This window comes from Pygoscelis adeliae, unplaced genomic scaffold, assembly GCF_000699105.1.
Source record: "Pygoscelis adeliae isolate BGI_AS28 unplaced genomic scaffold, ASM69910v1 Scaffold111, whole genome shotgun sequence".
In the NCBI taxonomy this organism is placed as follows: domain Eukaryota; kingdom Metazoa; phylum Chordata; class Aves; order Sphenisciformes; family Spheniscidae; genus Pygoscelis; species Pygoscelis adeliae.
In genome coordinates, this window is record NW_008824542.1 from 1,067,839 (window position 1) to 1,093,546 (window position 25,708).

At 39.9% G+C, this 25,708-nt stretch overlaps 1 protein-coding gene across 1 annotated transcript in view; it reads left to right on the forward strand.

Annotated features, from left to right (window-relative positions):
* Positions 1-25,708, forward strand: part of SAMD12 (sterile alpha motif domain containing 12) — a 183,896-nt gene that overhangs the window by 13,110 nt on the left and 145,078 nt on the right. The window contains exon 2 of the mRNA XM_009321690.1: positions 4,128-4,306. Coding sequence (XP_009319965.1) covers positions 4,128-4,306 — 179 coding nt within the window. The remainder of the gene's footprint in view (positions 1-4,127; positions 4,307-25,708) is intronic.

Below are 25,708 nucleotides of genomic sequence, written 5' to 3' on the forward strand. Positions count from 1 at the left end.
GAGCAATTATGGTTTATATTGACATTTAAAAGGAGGCAAGAGCTCCACCTCTGTCTGCCACAGAGATGGAAATATGTATTTCTGCATGGTAACAGGAAATAACAGGCCCATGCAAGCAAATATTCTTTCCTTCTTACCCTCTGTGTAGCTGAGAGTTGGAGGCAGCACTAGAGGGAAACTAGAGCTGGGTACCTGAAGATGGCTCATGACAAAGAGAGATTAGCTTTGCCAAGTGACTGAGATACTTATTCTCACTTCTACTTTTTTTTTTCCCCTCCTGCCCTTTGGTCTGCCTTCTCCCCATGCTGAGGCGCTTGTTCTAGGTGTGTCTTCCTTAAGGAATAGATTCATTCCAGGTATATGGTAAGCCAAGACTGCTGGGGGTGAAGGAGAGAGATGAACTCTTTCCTTCTCCCTCTACCCTTTGGAAATAAAAAAAGGTGTCTTCCCCCCCCCCACCCCTTCCAATATGAGCAACTCTGGAAAAGTCATTCCTGAGGCAGCCTGTGTTTCTTTTAACCAGTCATCTCTTTTCAGTAAAAAGGTAATGGGCATGTATGGAATTGCTAACAGCCTCTCCAGTTTTTTTCTGTTTTGTATCCTGAAGGAGCCCAGTATAAAGCATTGCTGAAGCAGCACTAATATTCATTACTCTTGAAAGAATGATGGGCTAAGAGTCAAGCAGCATCTTGCCATGTGATTTATTTCTTTAAGTCATCCAGGTGATGCTTATGCTACCATGTTATCAGAAATCTGGATCATTTGCTCCCTGTAATGCACGGTAAATCAATGCTGTAACCCAGAAGGCTTTCCTTGTCCATCCCCTACCACCCTCCTCCCTAATCTGTATTGTTTGGGGGCACTGGGAAGGGAGGAAGTTGCAATCCACAGGAAGGTTGCTGCTAGCAATGTTCTTCCAGGCAGTGTTAAGTCCCACTGTGCTTTGTGATTTCTCTCTAGTGAGCACTGGAAGGGGGCTGACAGCCAAAAACTGCCTGTTTCTGGATGCTGCTGAGGTGTGTTAGCGTTTCAAAGGTGTATGCAGGAGTCTTCCTATTCAGCTAGATAAGATCCTTGCAGCAGACAGTTGGAGGGATTTTTATGGACCACATTCTATACCAAGTGTCTTTCACTGCTAATTTCCAGCCCTTGCTGGAGCAGGGTGTGCTGGGAGTATTTTTACAGGTTGGTTACGATATCTCCCATTTTTTTGTGAAGGAGGGAATTAGTTTGGCTAACAGGATAGTTTCCATCCTCACTGGGCTGCAAAAAAGTCTGTCTTGGTGGATCACACCCATCTTTTCTGTGGTCTGGAAGATAAGCAAAGTAGTCATTAGTAATTACTTGTTTTTTTCAGGTAGGTAAATTTGATCTAGAGGAGATAGATAATGATAGGTGGATATGATCTAGGAGAGAGAGAATTTTTTGGTGTCTTAAGACACACTGATGTAAATATAAACCACGAAATAATCTCTCTTTGAAACCTTCCATGGGAGCTTAAAAGCCCCAAAGACTCCCTTCATCATAACAGCTTGGCTGGTTCTGGATACCTCCCCATAATGGCCGTACAGCCAGAGCAGGTGAAGCTTGTTAGCTTCACTGCAGAAGTAAAAAGGATTTTGCATTTTCTCTGACACAGAAAGAGGTCCTGCAAGGGAAAAATCAAGCAGCAGCTGTGTTCAAGTTCAGTTCCATTGTAGTCTTGTAGCCATGACAAAAGCAAAATCCAGGAAGGGATAGGTAATATTACTAACAATATTAAGGTTTAAGTATTTATGTTTTGGATTGACTCAGTGGCGTGGCTGGGAAAACCAGTAGGAGGAAAGGAGTGACTTGAAGACAGTCATCTATTTTTCCCTCCTCACCAGTGAGAGGCAATGCCAGAATGATGGGATTTGGTTTTGCATTGCCTTCAGCCAACCTACAGAATTGGTCTGAACCAGGGAAGAAAGAGACTTGCAAGTAGAAGAGCTGCAACTAGACATAGGGAAGAGCTCCTTAGAGTTGGTTTGAGAAACGAGTCTCTGTAGCAACTCTGTAGGTATCAGGAAGAAATTGCAGATGCCTGTCCTTCTAAAACAAGACAGAAAGATGACAGATAAGAACAATAGCCACACAGACTGCTGCAGACCCATTTTCCTTATGTGCTTTTTTCCCTATTAAAATTAAAAAACACTCTTGTTTTTGAGAAATTGGTACCTGAAGGGGAAACCCAGGAGTTCCCAAAAAACTTGTCAGAGGGTTTTCAGTGCTTTTAAAGCAAAACTACAACTCTCTGTGCAAGGCCTAAGCAGATGGAGGATCCCTTTTGAGAAAGAAGGGGTTTTTAGCTGGAAATCCTTCTCCTGTGGTCAACCTTGGGGTAGCCAGTAGAAACCCTGCCTCACCTCCAGCAGCTCTGCATCGTTCACACCTCTTCTGCTTCCCTCCTGAGAAGGAGGTCTCTGCAGGGCTCAGCTCTGGACATGATGTAGTCTAGTGATTCCTCCTCCTCTTCCTCTTGTGCCGTTTGCTAAAGAGTTGACTATTTGGAGAGGGATCTCTCTCTTTTTTATGTACTTGTAAAAGTAGTCCAGGACTGATCACCTACAGCTACTCACAGTAAGACTGAAATTTAGTTCCCTTCCTGTTTTTTAGATTCATTTACTAGTTTTCTGTGGGCCAGTGACATTTTTCTATTCTTCTATATAAAATGGCTGCAATTTGTAATAAAACATTCTTTACTGCTTTCCATCACTCAGTATTGTTAATGAATTACCCTTCATAATGTTTCTTTGACTTGAAGATAGATGTTTCCATCCCTAGCTTGCAGATGTAGGTATTGTAGTACTTGTACAGATCACTTACCTTTTACAAATATTTGGGTGTTTTTAAAAAACCCAAGGAGAAAAGGCCAACTTTTTTGCCTTTGCTTTAATTCTGCACCAAGGAACTAATGTAATTTAAGCTCAAAGTTTTCAGTTAGGACTTTGGGATTTCAGGTGAATGGGTTTTCAAAAGGTGCTGTAGTTGAAGGACCCTTTGCCTTCTCCAGCTGCTTGAGCCTGTTTCCCGTGAGAGACTTTCAAGGGCTGATCCATAGCTGGTAGAAACTGGCAGTTTTCATTCCTTCCCTTGCTCCCCACCCTTTGCTTCTAAGCCAAGCAAGAGTAAAAGGGCAGCTTTTATTTTGGCTTTACATTGTGTTTTGGGTTTCTATTCAGGTCTGTCAAATGTTGCAGCACAGTATCTGAGAAAAGTTCTTTTGCATACAGGGGAAGTTGGGACCATTAAGAGCAGTGCTAAAAGTAGTGCAGTTACCCAGGAACATGAATGCAAAAATCGGATAATCGCGTCAAGGGGAACTTGCCTCAGGGTCCACACATTTTAAAATCGCTATACTTGCCAAGAAGGTTGTTAAGGCTGCTCTCTATGTGAGTGCTGGAACTGTGAAATTTTGGACAGAAAACGATTAAGCTACTGCCATAGGTCTAAATGTGCATTTCTGTGGTATGGTTTGCATTTGTTTTATTTTTTTCCACCGGCTGCTTTCCTTATTCTGCTGTCATTAGTCCACACCTCATTATATGCTCCTAGAGAGTACATCCCTCTTGCTTGTTAGGATGGTGTAGGTGGTAATTTGCAGTGCTACAAAGTGCTGGAGGAGAGATAATCAGCTGGGTAAGTCATTACTCTGTGCAGAGACTGACTTGCTGTGCGCGGCTTACTTATCCCACATCGTTTAGGACCTAGAGTGTTGTAGTAATTGAAAATGAAATAGAAAAACTTTAACTTGCTTGCCTAGAAAAGGAAAAAAGGTATGGCTGAATGATGAATACATGGGATATATTGTCCTACCCTAGCAAAAGCTGTGAGTTGAGGGTCTTGAATGCTGTAGTGAATCCAGTAGAGCACAGTTCAACACAGTAGCCTGCACTAAATAGCCTTATACAGTGCTGAATTGCCTCTCTCTTTCTTTCTCAAATATCTCACCCTGAATCCATGTCAAGGTACAGACAGTTCTTTTGCCATGATCTGACATAGCTCTGGTTACCGCATGGCACTTCTTAGTACTTTGTGATAAATGTTTGTAACATTAGGTGGTTCTTTCCTAAGCAGTGTTTCCTCTTTCTCATATTTTTTCCCAGCTATCCATTGCAATCTGAATCCAAATGGTATTGATCACCCTGTCCCCGCAGAAGGTATTAATCTGCAACTTGAAGGTGAAGGAGTTGAATCGCCCTCTGTTAAGAACACTAGTACTCCAAAGGGGCCTGAGTCAAAAGAGACACCCAAGAGACAACAAGCGGAGCCAGAAATATCTAAGGTAGGTAGGACTGGGTTCTTATTTATTTTGATGAGTCTCAAAGAATCCAGGCTTGTTGAAGTCCTGGCTACTGCTTAAAAAGCATTTATCATCCTGTTAAAGACATACAAAGGTGCAAAAGTAACAGTCTGAGGAAGTGGGTGTTCCAGAAGCGAGGTATTGCCGTGGAGTTTTAGCCCACACACATCTTGGGCATTGCACTATTTTATTTTTCTCTAGATGGAGATAATTAAAATAATGGAATTTCTCTTTTTCAGGCACTGTGGAGACTTTTTTTCCAAACGACTTGGGTAACAGCCAGAATGGGAATAGATATGTTTTTCTTGAGTGTTTTTTGTTTGCTTGTTTATTTTTTCCTGAGGTAGGTAAAGGAAGAGAAAGGTCCTATGGATATATGAATATATAGATTTTTATGTGGGTGACTGAGTTTAATAAACTGTTAACTAATTTTAGGTAAAATACCAGGTGAATTCTTCCATGTCTGGTATGTCAGTGAATAAACATACTTCAGAGGTGAATTCCTAAAGACAAATGAAGTGTCTGTTCTCATTCGTAAGCTGCTGTTTCTTGTTTGTGTGTAGCAGACATGACTACCGAGTGCAGGTGAATGTGTGTGCTCCAGACACTTTGGGTATAGGACAATAATTTGTCATATTAGATATGTTTTTACTAGAATGAAAAATAAGAGAATGTTTAAAAAAAAAATTGAGAGAGATTCTTTAAAAGCCTTATTAGTCTTTTTGATCTTTAAAGGCCTAAGATGAGGGTCCTGGGAATGATTTCTGCAGCGTGGAAAATTGAGTTCTTACTGAATCATCTGACACTTTGGGAATTAATAGAGCAAATAAAATGAGTGTCCTTTTTTTTTTTAAAGGTCCAAAAAAGGCAATAACAATTAATTCAATGACTGAACAAATAAGAGTGTTTCCTACTGTCATCAGTACGATAAATCTAACAAATCATACGCATACAGTTGTGATGTATTTCACTTTTAGAATAAAATAGCATTAAACATTTTGAGCAGTAGCCTTGACGATAAGGCTTGGTATGAATTTTCCATTCTGATTTTTATCTAAAATATCTAGTTTTAAATGAGTACAATTTAAACTCATTTCATTCTATCTTAAGTCATTGAAATAAATCCAGTACAGGTTGGCATTGATCAAAATCACTGCTACTTGCAGTCTGTTTTGTGGCCAATTACCAAGCACGTTGCTGATTTCTCTTGAACCCTTGGAGAACAGGTGCTTAATGCTTTGAATCATTCATTTGGTAACAAGACCACCGAATTTTGGATGGGTTTTGAGACAAAGTTCAGCTAATAATGCATTTACCCAGCTTTTTGCAGACAAAGGCAAGCTAACCCTGCCTGTGTTTCAACATCATCAGATGAAAATCTGCCCTGTATTGAAAGCTAAGGGGGTATGTTAAGCTCAGAGGAGATCTTACAAGCTTGGATGTGAAGAAGCTAAAATGATGCAATGGGGCTTCCAATTGGGAATAGGCTCTCATGTAGTTCACGTGGAACACAGGCAGATCAAGCTTGTCTTTGCTTGCAAAAGACTCATCCTAGTAGAAAATCAGGATGAAATATATTGGTGATTTAATGTAATGGAGCCTGTTTGCACTGTCTGAGCCGTACTTGTTGGACTGATCAATAGAAAACCATTTCCAAGGTTGTCCCTGCTGGAGATAGCTGGGGAAAAGGGGAAGAAGCATAGTGCTCTCAAAGTAGTGAAATCAACTATTGGTTTCCTACATCTGATTGCAGTAGCTTTATTTAGGAAGTTGGGCATGCTTCAGATTTAAAAACAAACAAACCACCAAACAATACTAAACATTTTGCTTGATGGAATAATCTGGGCGTAATAGTATCAAGCTAGTGAGGTGGACTTTTTCTGAATGTATTGCTGCCTTGTTAGTAACTTTGTTTTTTATGTGTGGTATTAACTTAGTGATGTTTTTAATCTGAATTCATATATTATAGCCTGAGGTGGCCTGTCTTTTCTGGCTTGCTCTGCCTTAAATTTAAAAATCATGTTGCTTTATCCTCTAAAATGTGAATATAGAGTTGGGTTTGTAACTTGTGTGGCTTTAGGAGTTGAATTAAGCTATCATTATGAAACTTCATCCATGCAATCATATCTGTAGATTGAAAGATGAGCGGGAATAGAGGAAAGTATTGTAAATAAAACATTGTGGGCAGATCCATTTGTTTTATATTTCCTCATTGCTCAGTTGTTTTTAAAAAGGTTTCTTTGCAATCCAATGTATTCAAATAATATTAGCACATACCTCATATCCACAGTAATGAGACTTATATTGTACAAAGCAATGCAATGTATTGAATGCAATTTAAGATACCTTATAGACCATCTTCTCTGCTTTCAGCTTTCTAATTTGTCTTCATTGGGACCAATTCCAGCACTTTAAACCCCTGGCTGCTTTAAGGTTTTGCTGTCCAAAGAAACAAACAAAATCTCTTTTCTACTGAAGTGTGTCCTTCTTTTTCTGTCCTCAGCTATGGACTTGCAGAACAGTAGTAAGTCATGGGTACAGATAGATTTAAAGTTCCTTTTTATGCAGCTACTGTAATGGAAATAGGGGAGTACAAGTATTTGTTTCTATATTTGGAATGCAGACAGCAGAAAGTGTAGCATGAGTGAAGGATTGCTCATTTAGATTCCATACTCATCAGGAACTTCTAATTTTTATAGGCTGACTGAGGTATGATTTTAACGGAAAACGGAACAACGATCTTAGTCTCCCTCAGCTGGTTCCCTAAGGAACGACCTTGTTACAAATGTGAGCAAGGCCAGAAAAGGCCAAGATTATTCATAGCTAAATGGATATGCATAATCCAGTGAGACTCTGATAATGTACAGGATATAATACAAATTAAGGAAATTATATGAAGTGTAAAAATACTTAGCTTTTTTGTTTTATATCTTTATTTTAAAGTGTGTATTTACATATAGAAATATATGCACTTTCTTGGTCAGTGATTGATTTTTCAGTATTCATGGTATATAAAAAAAATTCAGACAGTTGAGTGGACACTTTTACAGAGCCGAAGACTTCATCGGAGAAAGCAAGGATGGTTTTTAATATACATTTTTTATATATATTATTTCTTTAACACCTTCTACATCTAACCTCTGTTGTATGTGTTTTCTGGAATTCTTATCTTTTTTCATTAAAATGCTACTTCTGGCTCTTATGTCTGGTCTGTTTGGTTTTAATATCATAGTTATCTCTAGATAAACACAATGAGCCAAGACATTTAGAGTTACAGAGTACAGTTCTGTTTTAAATTTTTTTTTTTTAAAGTTTCACTGTACTTTTGAAGTCCTGACTTCTCTGAGTATACGCTTTAACAGAAGGTGACTTTCCTAACAAATCTGGTCTGTCACTTATTAGAAGAAGATTATTTATTCAGGGAGTTTTGATTCCTAAGTAAGGTGTGCATACCTGGTGACACTCTTTGTCTCATTATGTGGTAGCAGCAGTAGCAAATAATAAAGGCTTTTTAATGGCAACCACTACGGTTAGACTTTTTATCTTGTGTTAGCAATGGCATTTTTTTTATCTAATTCGGAGGCAAATTAACAGTCCTTTAAACTGTACATGAAAACTATGAAAAGAAACTGGTAAAAAGTGAGAAGCTTTTTTTATCTTGCCTTCTGTTGTTAACTGCTATATCGACAGCAGTAGACTATACTTTTTGTGGCAGTGTAGCTCATTAATTCTTTTGGTTGCTCTTGCTTTCTTAAAAAAAAAAAACCTTTTTTTCAAAATGACATCGAACAACACTGATGGGGCTGACTGAACTCAGTAACAAGAAGATGAGAATTTATCTCTGCTTACTGGGCCCAGTTCAGGACTGATTAGAGTGGAAGCAGCTCCTCTGGCTTCCTGGGGAGTTCTGCTCTGCTCAGGAAGTATTTGGTGTGTGTGTCAAGTGTGTGATGAAATGTCCAAGCACAAACGAGTGAGGCTTCTGAGTAATAAGGTTGTTACAAAACACTTTTATATTTCTAAGCATAACTTTATCAGTTATTTAAAAAAAAAAAAGCCCTGGTACTGTTCTCTAATGAGACACTAGGAAAAGTAATTTTCTAGAAGAATTCTCCAAGGTTTTTAATTGGTGGCTTCTGCTTCACAGTGTTTATCCTTTTTGGTCAAGCTTATAAGATCAGTTGGGTGAGAAAGACAGTACGCGCCAAACAGTGGTCCTGGTGTTGAGTATGATGCAGCATATGTGTTCATCAGCATAGCTGCTTGGTATGCTAAGACCATTTTATCCCCCCCTCCCCCCCTTTTTTTTTTTAATTTTTCGTAATCGGTTGAGAAACACCAGTGGCCACTGAACTGGGGCAATGAGGTTTTACCATTTTGCTTTGTCTTCGAACTGTCCCCCTCTTGTGAAACTTCTGGTGGCCACAGGATATGTGAACAAGAGCCCAGACTGGACTGGCTGAAGTTGACAAACGTTTTCGTTGTGTGGCAGGGTGGGAGGGTGTTTGAATTGCAGACTTCTACTTGTATCCCAGTGGAGGTACAGACCCTGGATGGTGAAATGTTACTTTACTGACAGGAAGTTTTGCTTTTCTTAGTTGATTTTTGTGGAGAAGTAGTTGACAGATTAGCAATGTCCACATCAGGTCACCACAATGAAAGCCAACAGATATGGTGTGAGTGATTTTTTTTTTTTTTCTCTCCTTACTTTTTGACTGCAATAGTGACAAAGCACCACTTATTGCATTGGGTCTTTTTTACGACTAGCAAAAATAGGTACAGAATCTGAGTGTATGGAATCTGAAGTGGATTTAAAAATATTTGGCAAATGTTAATATCAGCTGAAATAATCACACTTCAGGGCAATGTGCCTTTCTAATGTCTCATTCTGTGATTATTAGTAATACACAGTAATTAGTGTGCTCACTTCTATCTTCGTATTCAATAGGCTTTTTCTTTCATGTTAGAAGTCTTGCTTTGAGGTGTCTAAATTGGGGACTGAAATGTTTGGTGTTTGACTCTTGCTCAGCCTGTCATTTATGATTGTGACCTCTGGCTGAAGTCTGAAGTTTCAGAACCGTGCAGTGAACAGACCTCCTATCCTGAGTGGTGAAACAGGAGTGCTGGGTGACCCTGTACATTTCAAGCAGCTGAGGCTGATGTTTTGTTTATCACTCTGGGGCTTTACTGGTGTGAATGAAGTGCTGGAGTAACCCTACCTGTAGTGCAGAATATAGCTGCTTGGTTCAGAATTTACATTGTCACAAGCCAGGAAAACAAGACACTTCTCTCTCTGTTGGGGTCCTGTAAGCCAGCTTATCATAGGAGGACAAATGCCTGATTCAGAATCCAAGTGTATTCTTGCTGTAGCATGTTTTTCCCCATTGCTATATCATGCATTCTTGTTATAAATAGTGTAATATGAAGGCCCACGTTTTTGCAGCAAGGTTTTTACATTCAGCATAAAAGATCTGGCTTCTCCTGTTCATCCTGTTCGCCCTGACTGTGTGCTTGGGGATTCTGAAATATCATCTGCCCTGACAGCAGTTGCGTGTAAGTGGGAGATCTTGCCTGAGTTAGTTTGTTGTGCTCTGCCCAGGACAGCGAGGGAAAAAGAAGGGCATCTGCAAAGGACCATTACTCATCTCCTTCACTCCCATCACAAAGTGGGATTATTTTCTTATTGCTTCTCTTCTTTCTCCCCATAGGAAGTCAAAATAATTAGCTCAGACTAATACTTAGCTCTTTAGATGGGTATAAGTAGAACAGATGAAGTTTACTCAAAGACCACTATTGATTGACCTTCCAAACTATTTAAAGGGATCCTTTATGAAATCCATCTGTACAAGCATGCTCTATCTATGACTTCAGTCCATCAGGTCATAATAGGAAGAGAAATTTCTGTTTGTCAGGCTTTTTACAGTTGGACTTTCACCAAAAAAATCAACGATGAAAACATTTTCAGTGGTGGCATGCACACAGTGCATGCATGTGAAGGGCGGCAAGGTGTTGGCCCGTGGGAAATGGTGCGGTCTGTGACCCTGCAGTGTGCTAGGGGCTGCACAAATGCCCAGCAAAGTGGTGGTTTCTGCTGCAGGGAGCAAATGCAGTCCTCATATAGGGCAGGCGAGAGCAGATGGTTACAAAGAGGCAGCTGAGGGAGCATAAGGAGGGAAATGTAGTCTGATCTGGGGGAGCATAAGGAGGGAAATGTAGTCTGATCTGGCTCCTGTTGTCCTGTGAAAGCTATCAATGTGAAATTTGTGGGTTTTTTACCATTACACTAGTGTGTAAAGGAGCAGCAATTGCAGTATGTATTAGCAAACATAGGCAGTAAAAAGCTGTGGTAGTACTCTAGAAATAAGTGGGATGTCTAATACTATAGACACATGTAGACACAGACACATTATTTAAAAGAACTTCTTTTTGAGGAAAAAGAAATATAGATAAAAAGATGGAGCAGCTTTTAGAGGAAAAAGCAATTCCATACAGCGTGTGGATGCATAATGTACTTACAGTGCCAGTTCTGCTGCTTCCCTCATTGTGAAGCTGCTCCACAAAGCCATCCAAACCCTCCGCTTTGATTTTGAAGCTACTTTAAGGGCTTCACAGAGGTTGCTTCAAAAATAAAGCAGTATTTTAATGGCACAGCTGCCTTGATCGTGAAGGAAAAGTATAGACTCGTGCGGTAAAGAAAATAATAGCATTGTGATTAGAGGGATTACAAAATGTATTACAGAACCAATTTAGCATTTAAAATGAGAAAGCAGTTTAATGCTCTACTGCTGGCACTGCAGGTTCTGCAAATAGTGCATCTCATCTGAGTTATAACAACAGTTTCATTAATCTGCCACATGTGTTCGCTGGACACTTCTGACAAAACTGATTAGCAGTTGCTGTGGTCCACCTTTCTCTCTACAAGTGGGAACTTTTTTTCTTTTCCATTTTGAAAAATGACATAATTGTTGAGCACCGGGAGTGAAATGTGTCACAATCACAAAAGGGGTGTGGGACTGTAATAGCCTTGATAATGTCTGAAGGGTGTTTCTTGTGTTATCAACCTGTAAAGCTTTCCCTCGTTGCAGAGGTGTGCTAAGGAGGGAAGGGATTTCATTTTGAGAGTCTGGAAAAGGGTGGCCTGGGGCAGAGTGGAAGTCTGTCTTCCCCTCAGTTACAGTGGGTGGAATTGAGTTTGCTGATGAAGGTAACTTAAGTGTCTACGTGTAAGCTAGGTGTCTAAACTCCTATTACATTTGGTGGAGATCTAGTCAGCATGCTCAGAGGAGCGTAGAGAGGGATCAGATGCTATCTGAAGTGCGCACTGCTCAGCTGAATCTGTCTACGCTTTGGGGACTGCATTGACAGTCGAGTTTAGGTATTCGGATCTCAAACTCAGTTCTGCCCTCTGCCTTACTAGCTAACCAGAATGATGTTGAAATGGTTATTAACGTCTGAGGGAGGTGAAACCTTGCGTTAGGAGACTGTATTTCAGAAGCTTCAAAAATCATACTTTGAACACTTAGGATAGACTAGTCCCATGTATATAGCTATGTTCAAGATGATCTTCTGGCAAGCAAATACTGCTTAATCTGAAAAAAAGTCTTTTGGATTAAAAGGAAATGATTGGAGTGTGTGTTTCATTTGTCCCCTTCCTTTTAATTGGTCTTGGACTTTACAAGCCTGTCGCTCTTCTAGTCACTTAGTCACTAGAAGTGAAGTTCTTGCTCTGTGGTTCAGTTTTTCCAGCTGTAGAAAAATGATGATAATTAGGACCAGTTAAAACTGTTGTTTCAGTAGAAAACTGAGATTTGGAATAAATTTGCTACCAAAATTTTGTCTTTTGCATGTGTATGTATGTAAAATTGATTGTCCAAAAGCTCTGCAATGTGTCCCTGAAAACTGGAAAACATTGGCTTGGTCAGGCTGCCCGAGAGTAACAAATGCAACAGCACATTTGCTGCCTGTTCCCGTTCCTCTCCATGGGACAGATTCTCCAGCTGTTTTCTATAGTGGGTAGCGGTGAAGGCCTCCGCTGGTGCTTTGTGTCATGCCTCTGATTTTGACTGGAAGTATTTGGTGGATGCGGACTAGAGTGTGCATGGTGTTTGGCTCTGAGGGATATCTTGTCTCATTTGGGGCATCTAGGGACTGCAAAAATGCCAACAATAATGACCTCTGAAATCAAGGAGGCTTTTCAGTATGCTTTCATTTCACACTTCGCAAATACTAGTTCTTTTTAGCTATTTCTGAGTGTGGACTTCAGTCAGAAGCGTTTCTGTTTTATCTCTGTTCCACAGTCAGCTGCAGATTACTGTGTAGCTGATGTGCCACTGCAGGGAGCAGGGAAACAACTTCCAAATGTTAAAGCAGCCATTTTCTGGGATGCTGTGTACTATCAGTGGGGCAAGCAGAAGGTAAGGAGAATGTCGTGTTTAATGAGAGGCAATTCTTCCCATTCCCTCTTTAATTTTTTGACCAACTGATTTGTAAGTAGTGTGCGGGTTCCTTGGCTGTGATGCCATTAAGTGAAACTTTGATGTAGTAATTCAGCCTGTGGATAGCTTTAAGTGTCTGTGTCCTAATTCTAGTACTTCTGTGCTTCTAGTTATGTTGATGGGCTGCTTTTATATTGTCATTAACCACTCCGGGCATTTGCAGGGTTAGTTCAAAACCAAGAGTGATATCCAACATGACATGTGACAGGCTTTTAAACTAAAAGAAGTGTTGTAAATTTGCAATGGGAGAGCAGAGGGAGGGAGGGAGGAAGTACAACAGTATGTTTCTTTGAATTTGGGAGGTGTCAATGTTAATGTGCAACTGAGGCCTTTGGCACTTGGAAAAGACAAATGCTGTTGGTGATAGTGGCATCAAACATCATAAGTAATTTTTCTTTAAGAGATTAGGGAATGTGAATCCAACTCCTTCAACAAATCCACAGTTTAAGAGGAGAAAAAGATTACCTTTTGGTTTTAGGCTGTTTACTTATTTTAGCTTTTGAACTGTCTCTTGTTCTGTTCTGTTCATGCAAACTTGTGATTAAATCCTATTCTCTTAAATATACCAGCTGTCATCTTCGGTCTGCCAGCCCTGTGAGACCCTACAGACCAACACATAGCCATCTTCTGCCCACCAGTTCAGTCTTCACCTGCCAAACTGATCTTGTTACCCCTAAAGCCTGTACCTTTTCTCTTCATCTACCCCCCCTATGGAGAGCAAAGACTTCACTAGAGTCAAGGAGTTAGCTATGACCGGTTAAGACTGATGTAGTATTCAATCTTGCTTCGCAAACTGTTGCCTGAAATGGGAGATGCTGATCCTCGTCCCTGTGGTGGCTGCCTAAAGCCTGCCTATGCCTGATTCAGATTGAATAACCAGCAGAGTCTGCTTAGGGCTTCCCACCAGTCTGACTACGAGTCTGCAGCGGGAGAAGCTCAACATGGGTTTCAGGAGGCAGCTGTACCCAACTTATGTCCCACAGCAGCTCACAGATGTGACCCTTCTCATTGCAACCTCAAGAGCTGCAACAGTAGAAGCGGCTAGAGTGTGCAGCCTGGGCTGTTGGGGAGAGGGAGCAAGGCCACCGTTTTAGGTTATAGGAAGCTGTTAAACTGGCCATTTCTTACAACATAAACATTGCATTTCCTGCCTACCTGGAGGTTGCCACACAACTGCTAGCAGTCATTAACATGGTGTTGGAGCATCAGTTCGTCCATCTCCCTTACCTCCTTGTTCCTCTATGAATCCAGAGATCGTAGTTACTACTGGTAGGGGCTGTTCTCAGAAGATGTACTTCGTATAATGAATATTTCTAATTTTACCAATGTCTAGGAATGAATATTGTGATGATGCATCAAGCTGCACTTCTAGGGTTAAATGTGTCCTTGACATGCATATCTAAAAATAGAAAGCCTTCAGCTCTAAACAAGGTAGAGTTACTGCATATCTTGAGGCCTTTTTTCTATCCTTAACATAGAGAATCTCATAAGTGGGTATTATGTTCTGCCTATTTTCCTTTTTTCTCTAATGTCTGTAAATGCATCCATCAACCACTGATGACTTTGCTGACCTAGACACCCTCTACTTTTTTTGCCTTTTTTTCCTTGCTTTAAACAAAAGCATGACAATAGAATCTGTATCTAATGGTTTTAGAACTGCTATTAATTCATCTTTCATTCAAGGCTGATTGCTTTCAATCTTAGCAATACACTTTAGATTGCCAAGGATTTTGTGAATGTGTGTTCATTATGAAAAGGTAGATGTAACTGAACTTCAGCATACCTATGCTGATAATACAGTCTTTTATCTAAATAAAGCTTGTGTATAGGCTTGAAGATGTATTTTTAAATAATCAATATCCTTGCAATTAAATAGTCTTTATCTCCAGAAAAACTCTTTCTGATCACAATTGTATGTTCTCCTTCAGATATAAGACTATCTCAAACTTACTTCTCTTTTGGTTACTCAGAATTTTTGCTTTTTTTCAGGTTTGGCCTAAAGAACAAATAGCTTAATTGTCAACATTTCCACATTAGATGGTGATTTGTGAAGTTGATGAGGAAAACTGAGAGTGTTATTCCAGGTGCTAAGCTTTCCTGAAACCTTTATTGTTGACTGTAGAAGAATCTGAAGTGCTTGTTAAGGTTCATGCTTATTAAACTGTCACTGTTTTCTTTTTCTGTAGGGAAGGCTACTTTATGGCTTGCAAACTATAGTTAATTGTCTAAAGTAACTGGTAGCAGATTATTTCAGACAATTTTTTTTGCCTGAATAATTATCAGCTTTGTTTCTCCATAGCTGTTTCACATTCCCTTACTCTCTGTTGAAATACTTTAGTATTGGAAGGGTTTCATTCTTAAACAGTATTTTTGAAGGGGAGAAAAAAAATAAAGAACAGTGCCAAATGAAATGCTCAGATCAGGTAAGTGTTCAGCATGTTTATTACACTCTCAAATTCAGATGAAATTCAATTAGTTGTATGTGTCCATTAGTACATACTGCCCCTTCTGCCTTTTGCTGGGAGGAAAACAGTGTAAGATATTACCCTTTTTTTTTTTCTTTTCCTGTTGACTTTTTCTCCCCCATCTTGGTTTCCAGGTTCCAAAGGACACAAAAATGCTGATAAAAGCCAAAAAGAATAATAATTGGAAAGGAAGTTGTCTTAGCTTTTAATTCCAAAAAGAATACTGTAGAATGTAGTCAGGTTACATGAACAGGCCTGACATTTGGGGAGAAAAAAAAACACACCACAGTGCATCCTCTTGTTGTGCTCTAAAATATTTTATGCAAATTGCAAGTGATTCTAAAAACACAGAATAAACTGAACAGATGAAACTGAACTTGAAAATTAAATTAGCTCCTGTATACATGGCACAGTGATGGCAAATAAAACCGGGTCATTGTTGACAAAATTCTTAGTCAAGTCTTTTCTGCATGTTCATCATCATCTTCCTCCCATACCCCCCTGGTTCCCTTCAGGATCTTACAAAGACTTCTACCAGGTTGGAGAGGGGGCAGGATGTAGTGGAAGTGTAGTGCGTCCTAGCTGAACTGAGCTGATGATGGAGCACCGCATTTAGTGGTGTATTTCCTGCGGCACGTTTCAGTCCCCAACCCCTACTTTCTCTCATTTTACTGAGTTGACTGCTCAGTTCTTTGACTTCAATGAGTTGATGATCAATTTATCATCCACCTGAATTATCTCACTCTGGTTTTTATTAGTGATAGAGTACTCTGTACTAGTTGGTCAAGAGCAACCAGTGAGAACTGTCCCCTTTGGCACCATTTCCTTGTTAATTTGGCTTATTTTAACCGCTTTGCCGTGCTGGCAGTAGTTAGGGAGAGTATCGCTTTGCTGCTTTTGCTGCTGAGAGAAAAGTCTGTGGAAGTGCACTCTAAATAGAGCTAGGGGAAGACTGAATCAGATTAGGAGGAGGAACAGAAGATATCAATCTAAAAGAGTAGTAACCTTAACCAAACGTGTTTTGATTTTACACCACTTCACCAGCTTTACCAAATGCTTCAGTTTGTCCTAATGTGTAAGAGATGAGAATTGGGTGATCTTACAGTGAAACAGGAGATTGCAAACGTTTTTTGTTCAGAGAAATGTAGCAGCCCTCTGCGTCCAGTGCTATAATTACGTGAACAACAGAATGGGGAGCAGTGATTTATCCATCTGGTAGCCTGGGATATATGATTGAGCTCAAAGGATCAAAAGAAAAAGGTGAGGAAGGCATAGGCTGCAGGAATAGTAGGTGGATGATAAAGATCAGGCAAAGTAGTAGAATATGTGCAGCAAAAGGGAATTTGACTGCAGAACATGAAGTATAGTGCAAAGGAAGAATAATTTCTAGGATGAGTCTGAATATCCCACTGTATTTATGAATATTACAATTGAGGAAGAGGTAAAAACAGAAAATTGTTGCTGCTGCATGCAAATACACTAGAAGAATAAAACTTCCGTGCTGACACAAGCAAGTAAGACTATAAAACAAGGTAGAACTTGAAACTTTCCTACCTATTAGAGAGTTCCTTTTGTAATTTCATTAATGGGTATTAATCTGCCACATGTATAAACAGATTGACTATAACCTCTCCCTTAGCAAAGCTCGTATCAGTTGTTTCTCTTTTAATCCTGTTCTAAATAGATTAACAAGGGTTATTGTATAAAAACAGTAAATTGAGTTTCATTGACCTTTGGAATCTGCATGAAATATAAAAAATTAAGTGATGAGCTTTAGATGTGTTAGTGATGTTTTAATCAGTGGAGCAACACAAAGCAAAAACCATATGTGAATATTTCTTTTCTACTTTCACTTTCAAGATTAATCGTCACAAGTGGTTCCTAATGTTGGTTAGTGAAGGCCTTTAGGACCAGTGAATTTTTACCGATTTGTTAGAAAAGTTATTCTAATTTACTATTTTTATTCTCTCCAAACATATATAAATAATCTAGCTCTTACTGTGTTGCAACACAAATCTTAACAGTAAGTAATTGCGATAGTGCTAGGAAGTATGTTCGAACAATGTGCCATAATAGTTCAGTGCATTTCTACTGTGTATTATGCCTGAGTTTAGAAGTGATCAAGATGTTAAATAGCATTCCTACAGGTTATTTCTGATTATACTAGGCAAGAAAATAGCATCAGAACCATTTGTGGATAGTGATAATATTTTCTTTTCTGTCAGGAAACAGCCTTTTCTTATGTGCATCTGCTAATAATTTTGTGTAGTAAAATAATAAAAGGTTATAGTACTGTGTTCAAAGAAATCAAACAGTAGGATAAAAGTGAGGAAGAAACCTCCACCTTCATGTAATCTCTTCCATGAGAACATAGAAAGATATTTCATCTCATGAAGTAAACCTTGAAGCTTTCAGTAATCATGAGGTGATTGCATCTCATCTAGGGACAGTTCAAAAGAGTTTGACTCCAGTGGAAAATCCTTGCTGACTAAGGAGGTTTTGGAAACATCATCATAAACAGCTGGTAATAAAATGTTAATTTATAATTGTAAAATGGTGGTGTAGCAGCTGTGTACAAGGGGTGAGCAGCTCCATGTGGGAAGCTTCAATGACAAAGTGAAATAGGAGAGAAATGGGAAGAGCAGGGGGGGCCTGACTGCTAGAACTGTGCTGCTGCATGGTGGAGCGCGCAGGCTGTCTCGTGAGCTGCGAGCAGGAGAACAGCTTAAATGGCATAGAAGAGACAGGGCAGGTGAGAAAGAAAATGTGAAAAGTACCACACATCTCCAAGAGAAAGCTGAATTCCTTAAAAGCTAGATTATTTGGAAGCCCCATGCAGTGCCTTGCAAAACTGTCTGGGTCTGTCAAAATGCTGTCTGTCAGTAGATGGTGCTCTTTATATCAGCTATTTACTCATGCTGCCTGTGTTTGGCTGTGTTTTCATGTAAAAGATCTGGTAACATTCCTTAACAGTTCATTTCTCTGAATTCTTATGTCTGGGAGACTAGAAAACGGAGGCTTTTGAGGGACTGCCAAAAAAAAAGAAAAAAAGTGTTGGCTAGATTCCTTTGAAACATCCTCCATCCTTGAATTTTTTCAACAACTTCTTTTGCTTGTTAACGTGTATTGTTTTGAACTTGGACAAATTCAGAAGCTTCCAGCATAAAAGCCTTGAACAAACATTGTGGATTGGAGAATATATAGCAGACTAATTCAGTTTGGCAACTGACCTGTAAGGCACTGCAATAACGTGGTCTAAAATAAAACTGCAGAGCAGATTTGGCAAGTCATTTGCGGTTCTGAAGTTTTCTTTTGCATATTAACTTTGCAGTTTTACCTGCTGTTTCTGGATAGATAGGAATTAGTTTATTTTTAAATGTAATGCTTCTTAGAAAGGACTTAAATGAATCAATGCAATTGTGAGTTTTACCTGGAGTCATTTATTCATTGGTAGTTGGATGGATATAAAAAGCTGCATAAAAATGAAGATTTCCTTATTAATGTGATTGAAGTATTATTGGACCTGCCTGCATTTTTTTATTATTCAGAAAATATGCCAGCTCTGGAGCAAAAAAAGTTACATGTGTTAACTGTGTAAAAATATCACTTGCCAAAGGCTGCTGTTGAGATGAAAGCCCTGATCTGGACGGCAGAACAGTATGGCAGACCTAATGGGGAATTTGAGATGCTTAAAGTTACGTGTGTCTTTATGCAGTGATCTGTGTATAGAACATCAGCTACTTAACCAGGAGTTAAATTTTGGCTTGTGAGATGAACTTGCTCCTGGAGTGAATCTTGAGAACTGCCTGCTGTTCACTGCCTGACACTACTGGTCTTTCTGCAAACAGAAACTGAAGGATCAGTGTGAATTTTTCATGTAATCTTAAATTGCAAGCAAATGATCCAAGAAAGAGAGGGGAACTGAGTTCCTTTCAGAAATGTGATTAAAATATGTCTAGTTCTTATTCAGGGCCAGTTCGTCTTCCCAGCACATTGATTTAGATATCCCTTCACAGATCTCTCTCCAGAAAGGATATATATTGTATGTACTCAACACATTAACAGCAGATGAATATCGTTCCTCACAATGCTTAATTTACCTTCTCTCAGCCCTTCTTTCACATTCATCTCCTTACGACCCAAGTTCCTTATATTGAGGTCAGGTGGGCATAGTATTTTTGTTGAAAATGTCAACTCCACATTTCTAGGGACATCTCACAGCTGCCTTCCCCAGGAAGATGTTGCTGGGTCATTTTGGGCTGGATTTTCAAATGGTACCTGGAACTGAAGATGCAAATCTTCACTTGACTGGCATACCTCCGTGCTTAGCCTCCCCATGTTGCCTTCTGGGATGGTCTTGGGAAAGTCCCATTTTCCCGTGAATGGCCTGATCTAGGAGATACATTCAGAACATGGCAACAATATTAAGCTCTGCCTTCCTTCCCCTCCCCACCTCCTTGAATCTGGTCTGCCGAGTCCCATCTATATGGACTAGAAGCTCCAAATCTTAAGGTTTTTGAGCAGACACGGTGCTGCTGCCACATCCTTCTGTTTTCTTTTAATATAAGGACAAGCTTCTGACCTTTCTTTTGATTTTATTTGCTGCGCTACAAGAAGTCATGCTTCCTGTGAGTGAGAAGAGATGTCTCCCTTTGGCCTGGGCTGGCCTTGATGTGAATATGGGACTTGTGCTCTGTGGCTTTTTCTGTATCTTCTTGTTGGCTAACTTAGACTACTTCCTAGCCAGGAGGGGCTGGCCTTCATGAATCTCAGTTTGAGGCTTTTTGCTTTCTTTAATAAAGGGGATAAAAGGGCATTGCAGTGTTTAAGCTTTTTTTTATGAATATAGGACTTCATAGGGATGATAAGAGAATACAGGAATTCCCTTATTAGGGAGAGAAGACTAGTTTCTCAAAAGTAATTAGCAAGAAATTACATTGATGTCAGAAGTGCCCTGCTTGTTTTGAAAAATAAGTTGTGTATCTGCCTTCTGGATATTTAAGTTGAGAAATCCATTATGACCTTTTACACAGGCATTGCAACGCTATTGCATGAATCAGATGGCTGGGCTAATCTGCCTCTTCTATCAACGTTTGCCTTTTTTCTCCTGCCTTGGCTGGAAGTGGAAGCAATGTCTTATTGGGAAGCAAGAGGTTGACCTGTCAGCTGAGGCTCGGAGACCTTTTCTTATTCATACTAATGTACACATCTGGCCTATAAAGTTTTTCTCCCCAAAATGTATTTGGCTCAAGAGAACATAGTTAAGAGTCAACTGGCAAAGATTTCTAGAAAACTTTGATTGCTGTTGGGGTATAAAATGCCTTGCCTGCTGCACTTGCCTTCTGCATATGAGTGAGCCTATCCATAAAGGCTGAAAGTTGGCATGGAAAGGTTATACTACTTCTTACAGTACAAGCCTCTTAATTGGCACATCTGCTGGAAACAAAGGTGCCAAAAATGTGATTCACTTGGAAGGAGTAAACCTTGTAAGAACACAACCTGTCATTATTTAGTAGGAATTAAGATCCTCTCAGGATGTTAGATGTTCTCCTTGTACAAATGTACTGTTGTTGAGCTAATGGCGGAATTAACCTCACTACTTGCTAACGCTGAAGTAACAGTTTCTTTTATAGCTCTTCTCATAAGAAATGCTTCACTGTCTGTCTTTAAGATCAAAAAATGGACTGTACCCTTTACCTCTGACATAGAGCAGCTATTAAAAAAAAAAATACACAGCTACTTCTCAAACTCTAGGTTGTGACTTGTCGAGTATCTTCTCGACAGAATAATGTAATTAGAAGTGGAAGGATCGAGGTGTGGTCTGTGCTGGACAGATTTATTATGTCAGGGTAACTCTACCAGTAAATCCCAAGAATAAAAAAATTCTGCCAGTGTCATTGATGACAGCTCCCCCAGAGAAAGGTACACTGCCTTGGCAAAAGCAATATTAGGCCATAGATGTGTTTTTCTTTAAAAAGCATATCACCAAAAAGCACACAACGCCCACTGACACTGTTAGGTACATGTTTCTGAGATTAGGCTTAGCCTGTATTTGAATAACCTTTTTATTAGAATATCCTGAACATTTAGAAACATAGGGAAGATTATTTTTTTTTAAATTTAATTTGTAAGTAGAAGGACTTGGGATTTTAGATGTGCATTTATGTTTTGTTACTAGTGTTACTTGAAATATCTGGAAAGACCAGAGTACTGCTCTGTACCACCTCCCCCCCTACCCCCCCTTAAATAAAGACCTATTTGTATTATAGTAGTATTCCTAGTAAAGAAAATTAATTTTTACAAGCCTTAGAAAATTATACCATTAAGCTACATGTCATAATTTTTCATTGACACATTTCAGTTCATATCCATGTTAGTATGGATAATGTGAATACGAAACAGGTACATTTAAAACAGTCATGGTCCTGTCTAGTTCTCATTTCAAGGCAGCCTGTTTTGTGATTCTTATTGCTAACTATTGATAACTGAGCTGTTTTTTAAAGAATCCAGTTAACTGACTGAAGAATTGCAGATAAGACATCGCCAAATATATGTGCTTATGAGTCAGAAGCACTCTCATGATCCACAAAACAAATACAGGCTGACCAACTTCCTTTAACTCTTATTATTTAATTCGCAAGTATAAAATCAAAACTTCGTGCTGTCTTTCAGATCTTTACATTTTTAGCTCTCATCTTTTGCTGTTTATTGTCCTGTAATTAATGAGCAACAAGATTTTCAGTGTATTATTGATATTTTCATGCAAATTAAACATTTTTCCAGTCTAGTTTGGCCAGTGGATTTTGTTGCTGCTACAGGCTGTATTTTAGCTAAATTCTGCTATGACCATCTTTAAATAAGTATGTGAAAAATTCCAGTAAAATCAGTGGACCTACTTATACGCCTGGTTTGCATTTATTTTAATGGAATTCCTGATAAGCAGTCTCTGTTTAGTTCAACTGTCGATGTACCTGCTGAAGATGCAACTTGCAGAGGTGCCAGGATTGGTTTAAAAAAAAGAAAAAGTGGCAATGGAGACTCCTTTGTAATTGTCAGTCTTGTAGTATAGGTAGGTTTTGGGTGGTGTTACTTTTTAATTTTTATTTTAATCTAGACCTGGAGAAAATATTTTTGGCAAATACTGAACTTCCTCAGAAGTGGAATTCCAGTTGTTCTGACGGTATTTCTGAGTTCAGGACAAACTGTTGGAAAAGGGAGAGCTACATTTCATTGCTGGCTTAGTTATTAGATATTCCTGTTTGCTTTCCTATGTGTACCTGAATGGATTTGAACTTACAGCTTTCACCAAGATGGGGCACTCTGCTTGTGCCTACTACCAATCTGAATGGAGTATTCTGTGATGAAGACTCATGCCATAAATCTTCTTTGCAGTGGGTGTAGTACTTAGTCCTTAAGACAGGATTAAAAGATGAGCTAACCTGCAAGTTATGTGTGCCATGTCGAGGGTGAACGTCTCAAATTTTTATTCTTGCTGTAGTGGATGGTTAAGTGCAATAAAGAACATGTGCTTGTAATAAAGTTTAGTTAATTACTTGTAAGTTGCTGTTAATACAGGGCTGTTAATTGAAATTAATTCTGTTTCTTCTTTGACTCAATAGTGGTAACAAGCAGGCTAGAGAAGTTCAAGGAGGAACCTTTTATCTTCATAGCTGCACAAGGCATGCTAGTAGGGCACCTGCTGTGTGAACAGAAATTGTCTGTTCTCCAGATCTATGCAGGATACAGAGTAGGTTTCTGTTTGTAAAAGCAGGAGGATTTGTCTTTACTTGTGAAGACTGTAATCTGTGATGTAAGATAGTGATGGTTAGAGCACAGACTTGGACAGGTTTGAATTGTCTCAGATAGAGAAGGGGAATCAAAGCCACATCAGTGAAGAAGTATCAAACAATTGACGTATCTTATTAAGTGGGAACCCTAACCCTCACAGAGCAACTCTCCCTCCTTGCATTTTCTCTGGAAATATCCAAAAGCAAATATTTAATTTTTGGACTGGAAGGAATCTTCTGCACTGAGTGAAATGGATCTTTAGTTTGGCAAGATTAAAAATGCAGTGTTTTTAGATGAAGTGAATTTTAAAACATTAAAATCCACTCTTTGATTTGGATTTGGCTGTCAAAACCTAAAATTTATTATGTTCCTGGCCCTACTTGTGATTTTATTTTAAGCATTGTTGGCCTGGCTGTCCTGGTTGTGGTTTTTGGGATTTTTGATAGCAATTAGAATGATATCAGGCAAGCTTTTGACAATACTGAGGAGTGCTCTGTCTTATCCTTTCTTGTCCCGACACTTCAGTTCTTCACAGTTTGCTGATAGTGCCACTGCCGTTTATTTCAACACTGGGATCTGCCAGTCATGATTCTTGCTTTCAGAGTGTGATATCTCATTGGAAGAGAGTACTCTCACGGGAAATGTGTCACCTTATTTATTCTTGCTCGTTGTTTCAGTACTGTCTTTATCCCAATCAGGATAATGCTCAGTAATTTTTTTTTTTGACAACTTTATCCTTTCCTGTTGATGGTTATACTTGTGACAGCCTTAAAAGGGAGTTAACTCCTTCTAACAACTTCTTACTTTCCAGACCAATCTCATTATTTTTCATAATTTGTTTCCTTTCCCCCCTTTGCAGTCTGTTTGTAGTACACCTAAGCTTGTGGCACCAGTACAGAAGGTATTGGATTGGGTCAATCCTGGTGTTGCTTGAAAGCCAGGTAAAACCTCCCTCTTCGTTCATCGGTCTTTGAACAAGTGGTGGTGCTACACTGATTTGGGACCCTGGGGTAGAAGTTTCTGCTTGTGCAGACCTGGCTTTAAGCACTGTCAGAGCAGTCTCTTGGTAGGGACAGCCATTTACAGCAGTCCACTGGAGGCAACAAAAAGAAGCCAGTGACTGACTTGGCCACTTGGGTTGTGAAAAGGTGAAGAGATGGGAGGCTGTGTAAGTGAGAGAGATGGGAGGCTGTGGACCACTGCTGCTAATGTAGGAGGGAGGCCCTCGTAGAAGCGGCATTCGTTCCTCTCCTTTTCCTCCAGAAAGTGGGAGGATAGGAATAGCAAATCTACTTTACAGGACCTTTTCCACTTCTCCTGTACCTTTCATGGCTTCCCTGCCGGTCTCTGGTCTTTCCCCTACCTGGTCCTTCCTGGAGAGGGCTGATGTGGCCCTGTTCACCTTGTGCTCAGAGCCGTAAGCTGGTGCTGCTCAGGTGCCCTCATCTCCCTCTTTAACTCTGTTCTCTCCTCTCTCCCCCACGATGTCAGAGGACTGTCCCCATCTGTTCAGTGGCTGGATCGAGGGGGCAGTGATCTCTCTGTGGGTCCGGTTTGTGTCTCTCCTTGGACTTCAGGTGTGTTTGAACTAGCTCGGAGTCAGTGAGGATGAGGTTCTCCTGGGGCCTCGGGTACCTTGTCTGTACTTCATTTGTGCTCCTATGAGACACAGCGAGCTGGCTGCACTGAGTTGCTTCTCTTAAAAAAACAATATATTCTGAGAATGTGGATTTAGGTGAACCAGAAGGTATTATAACTCTACTCTGATCCTTCTGGGGACCAGTGGTGGGAGATAACTCCCTCTTGTGTGTACTTGAACTGATCTTGTCTTTTGTGGGATCCTGTACGTGGACCTTCATGTCAGGCAGCATGGTGAGGCCACGTGCCAGCAGACTGGGCCAGGCAAGGAGGGACTGCGTGTGGGACAACATGCATGGGAGTGATGGGGGAGGGCTGAGATGTGGGCTGGGTGCTGCTTCTGGCGGCGTGCTTTGAGCATCAGGCTGTGTTAATAGATGTGAGTGCCCTGGGAGCTGCACAGCCTCCAAGTCTTGCTCATGGCATCATTATATGACTCTCTACCTTGCTCAGGGGGTCACAGATTGGGCTAACCAGTTGCATTTGCATTTTGCCATGTGGAGCAAGTAAGTTTGGGGCTGCAAATGTGAGAGACAGGCTTGCAACTCAGGGAATGCAAGGTGCTAGCTGACCATGCTTCCAGCACAATTTGGGAGTCTTGATAGGTCTCCCATGTCTCTATAGTTTTCATTCAAAGTGGACATTGCATGTTGATCACATAGGTCTATGACTTGCACAATACCTGCTGTAGTGTCTCTGTTTTAATCCTTCCTGGGTGGTATTAGGGTGTATGTCTTGGCTAAACCAAAAGTTGGTGCAAAGTTGGCCTTTAAAGTGTGCTTTAAACTAAATTGCAATTATTTTTTTTTAAAATGTATTTTATTTGCCATACGGATTTTTTGTTTTTCACAGTGACAAGTAATACATTAGAATCATAGAATCGCTAAGGTTGGAAAAGATCATCGAGTCCAACCGTCAACCCAACACCACCATGCCCACTAAACCATTTCCCTAAGCCGCCTCATCTACCCGTCTTTTAAATACTTCCAGGGATGGGG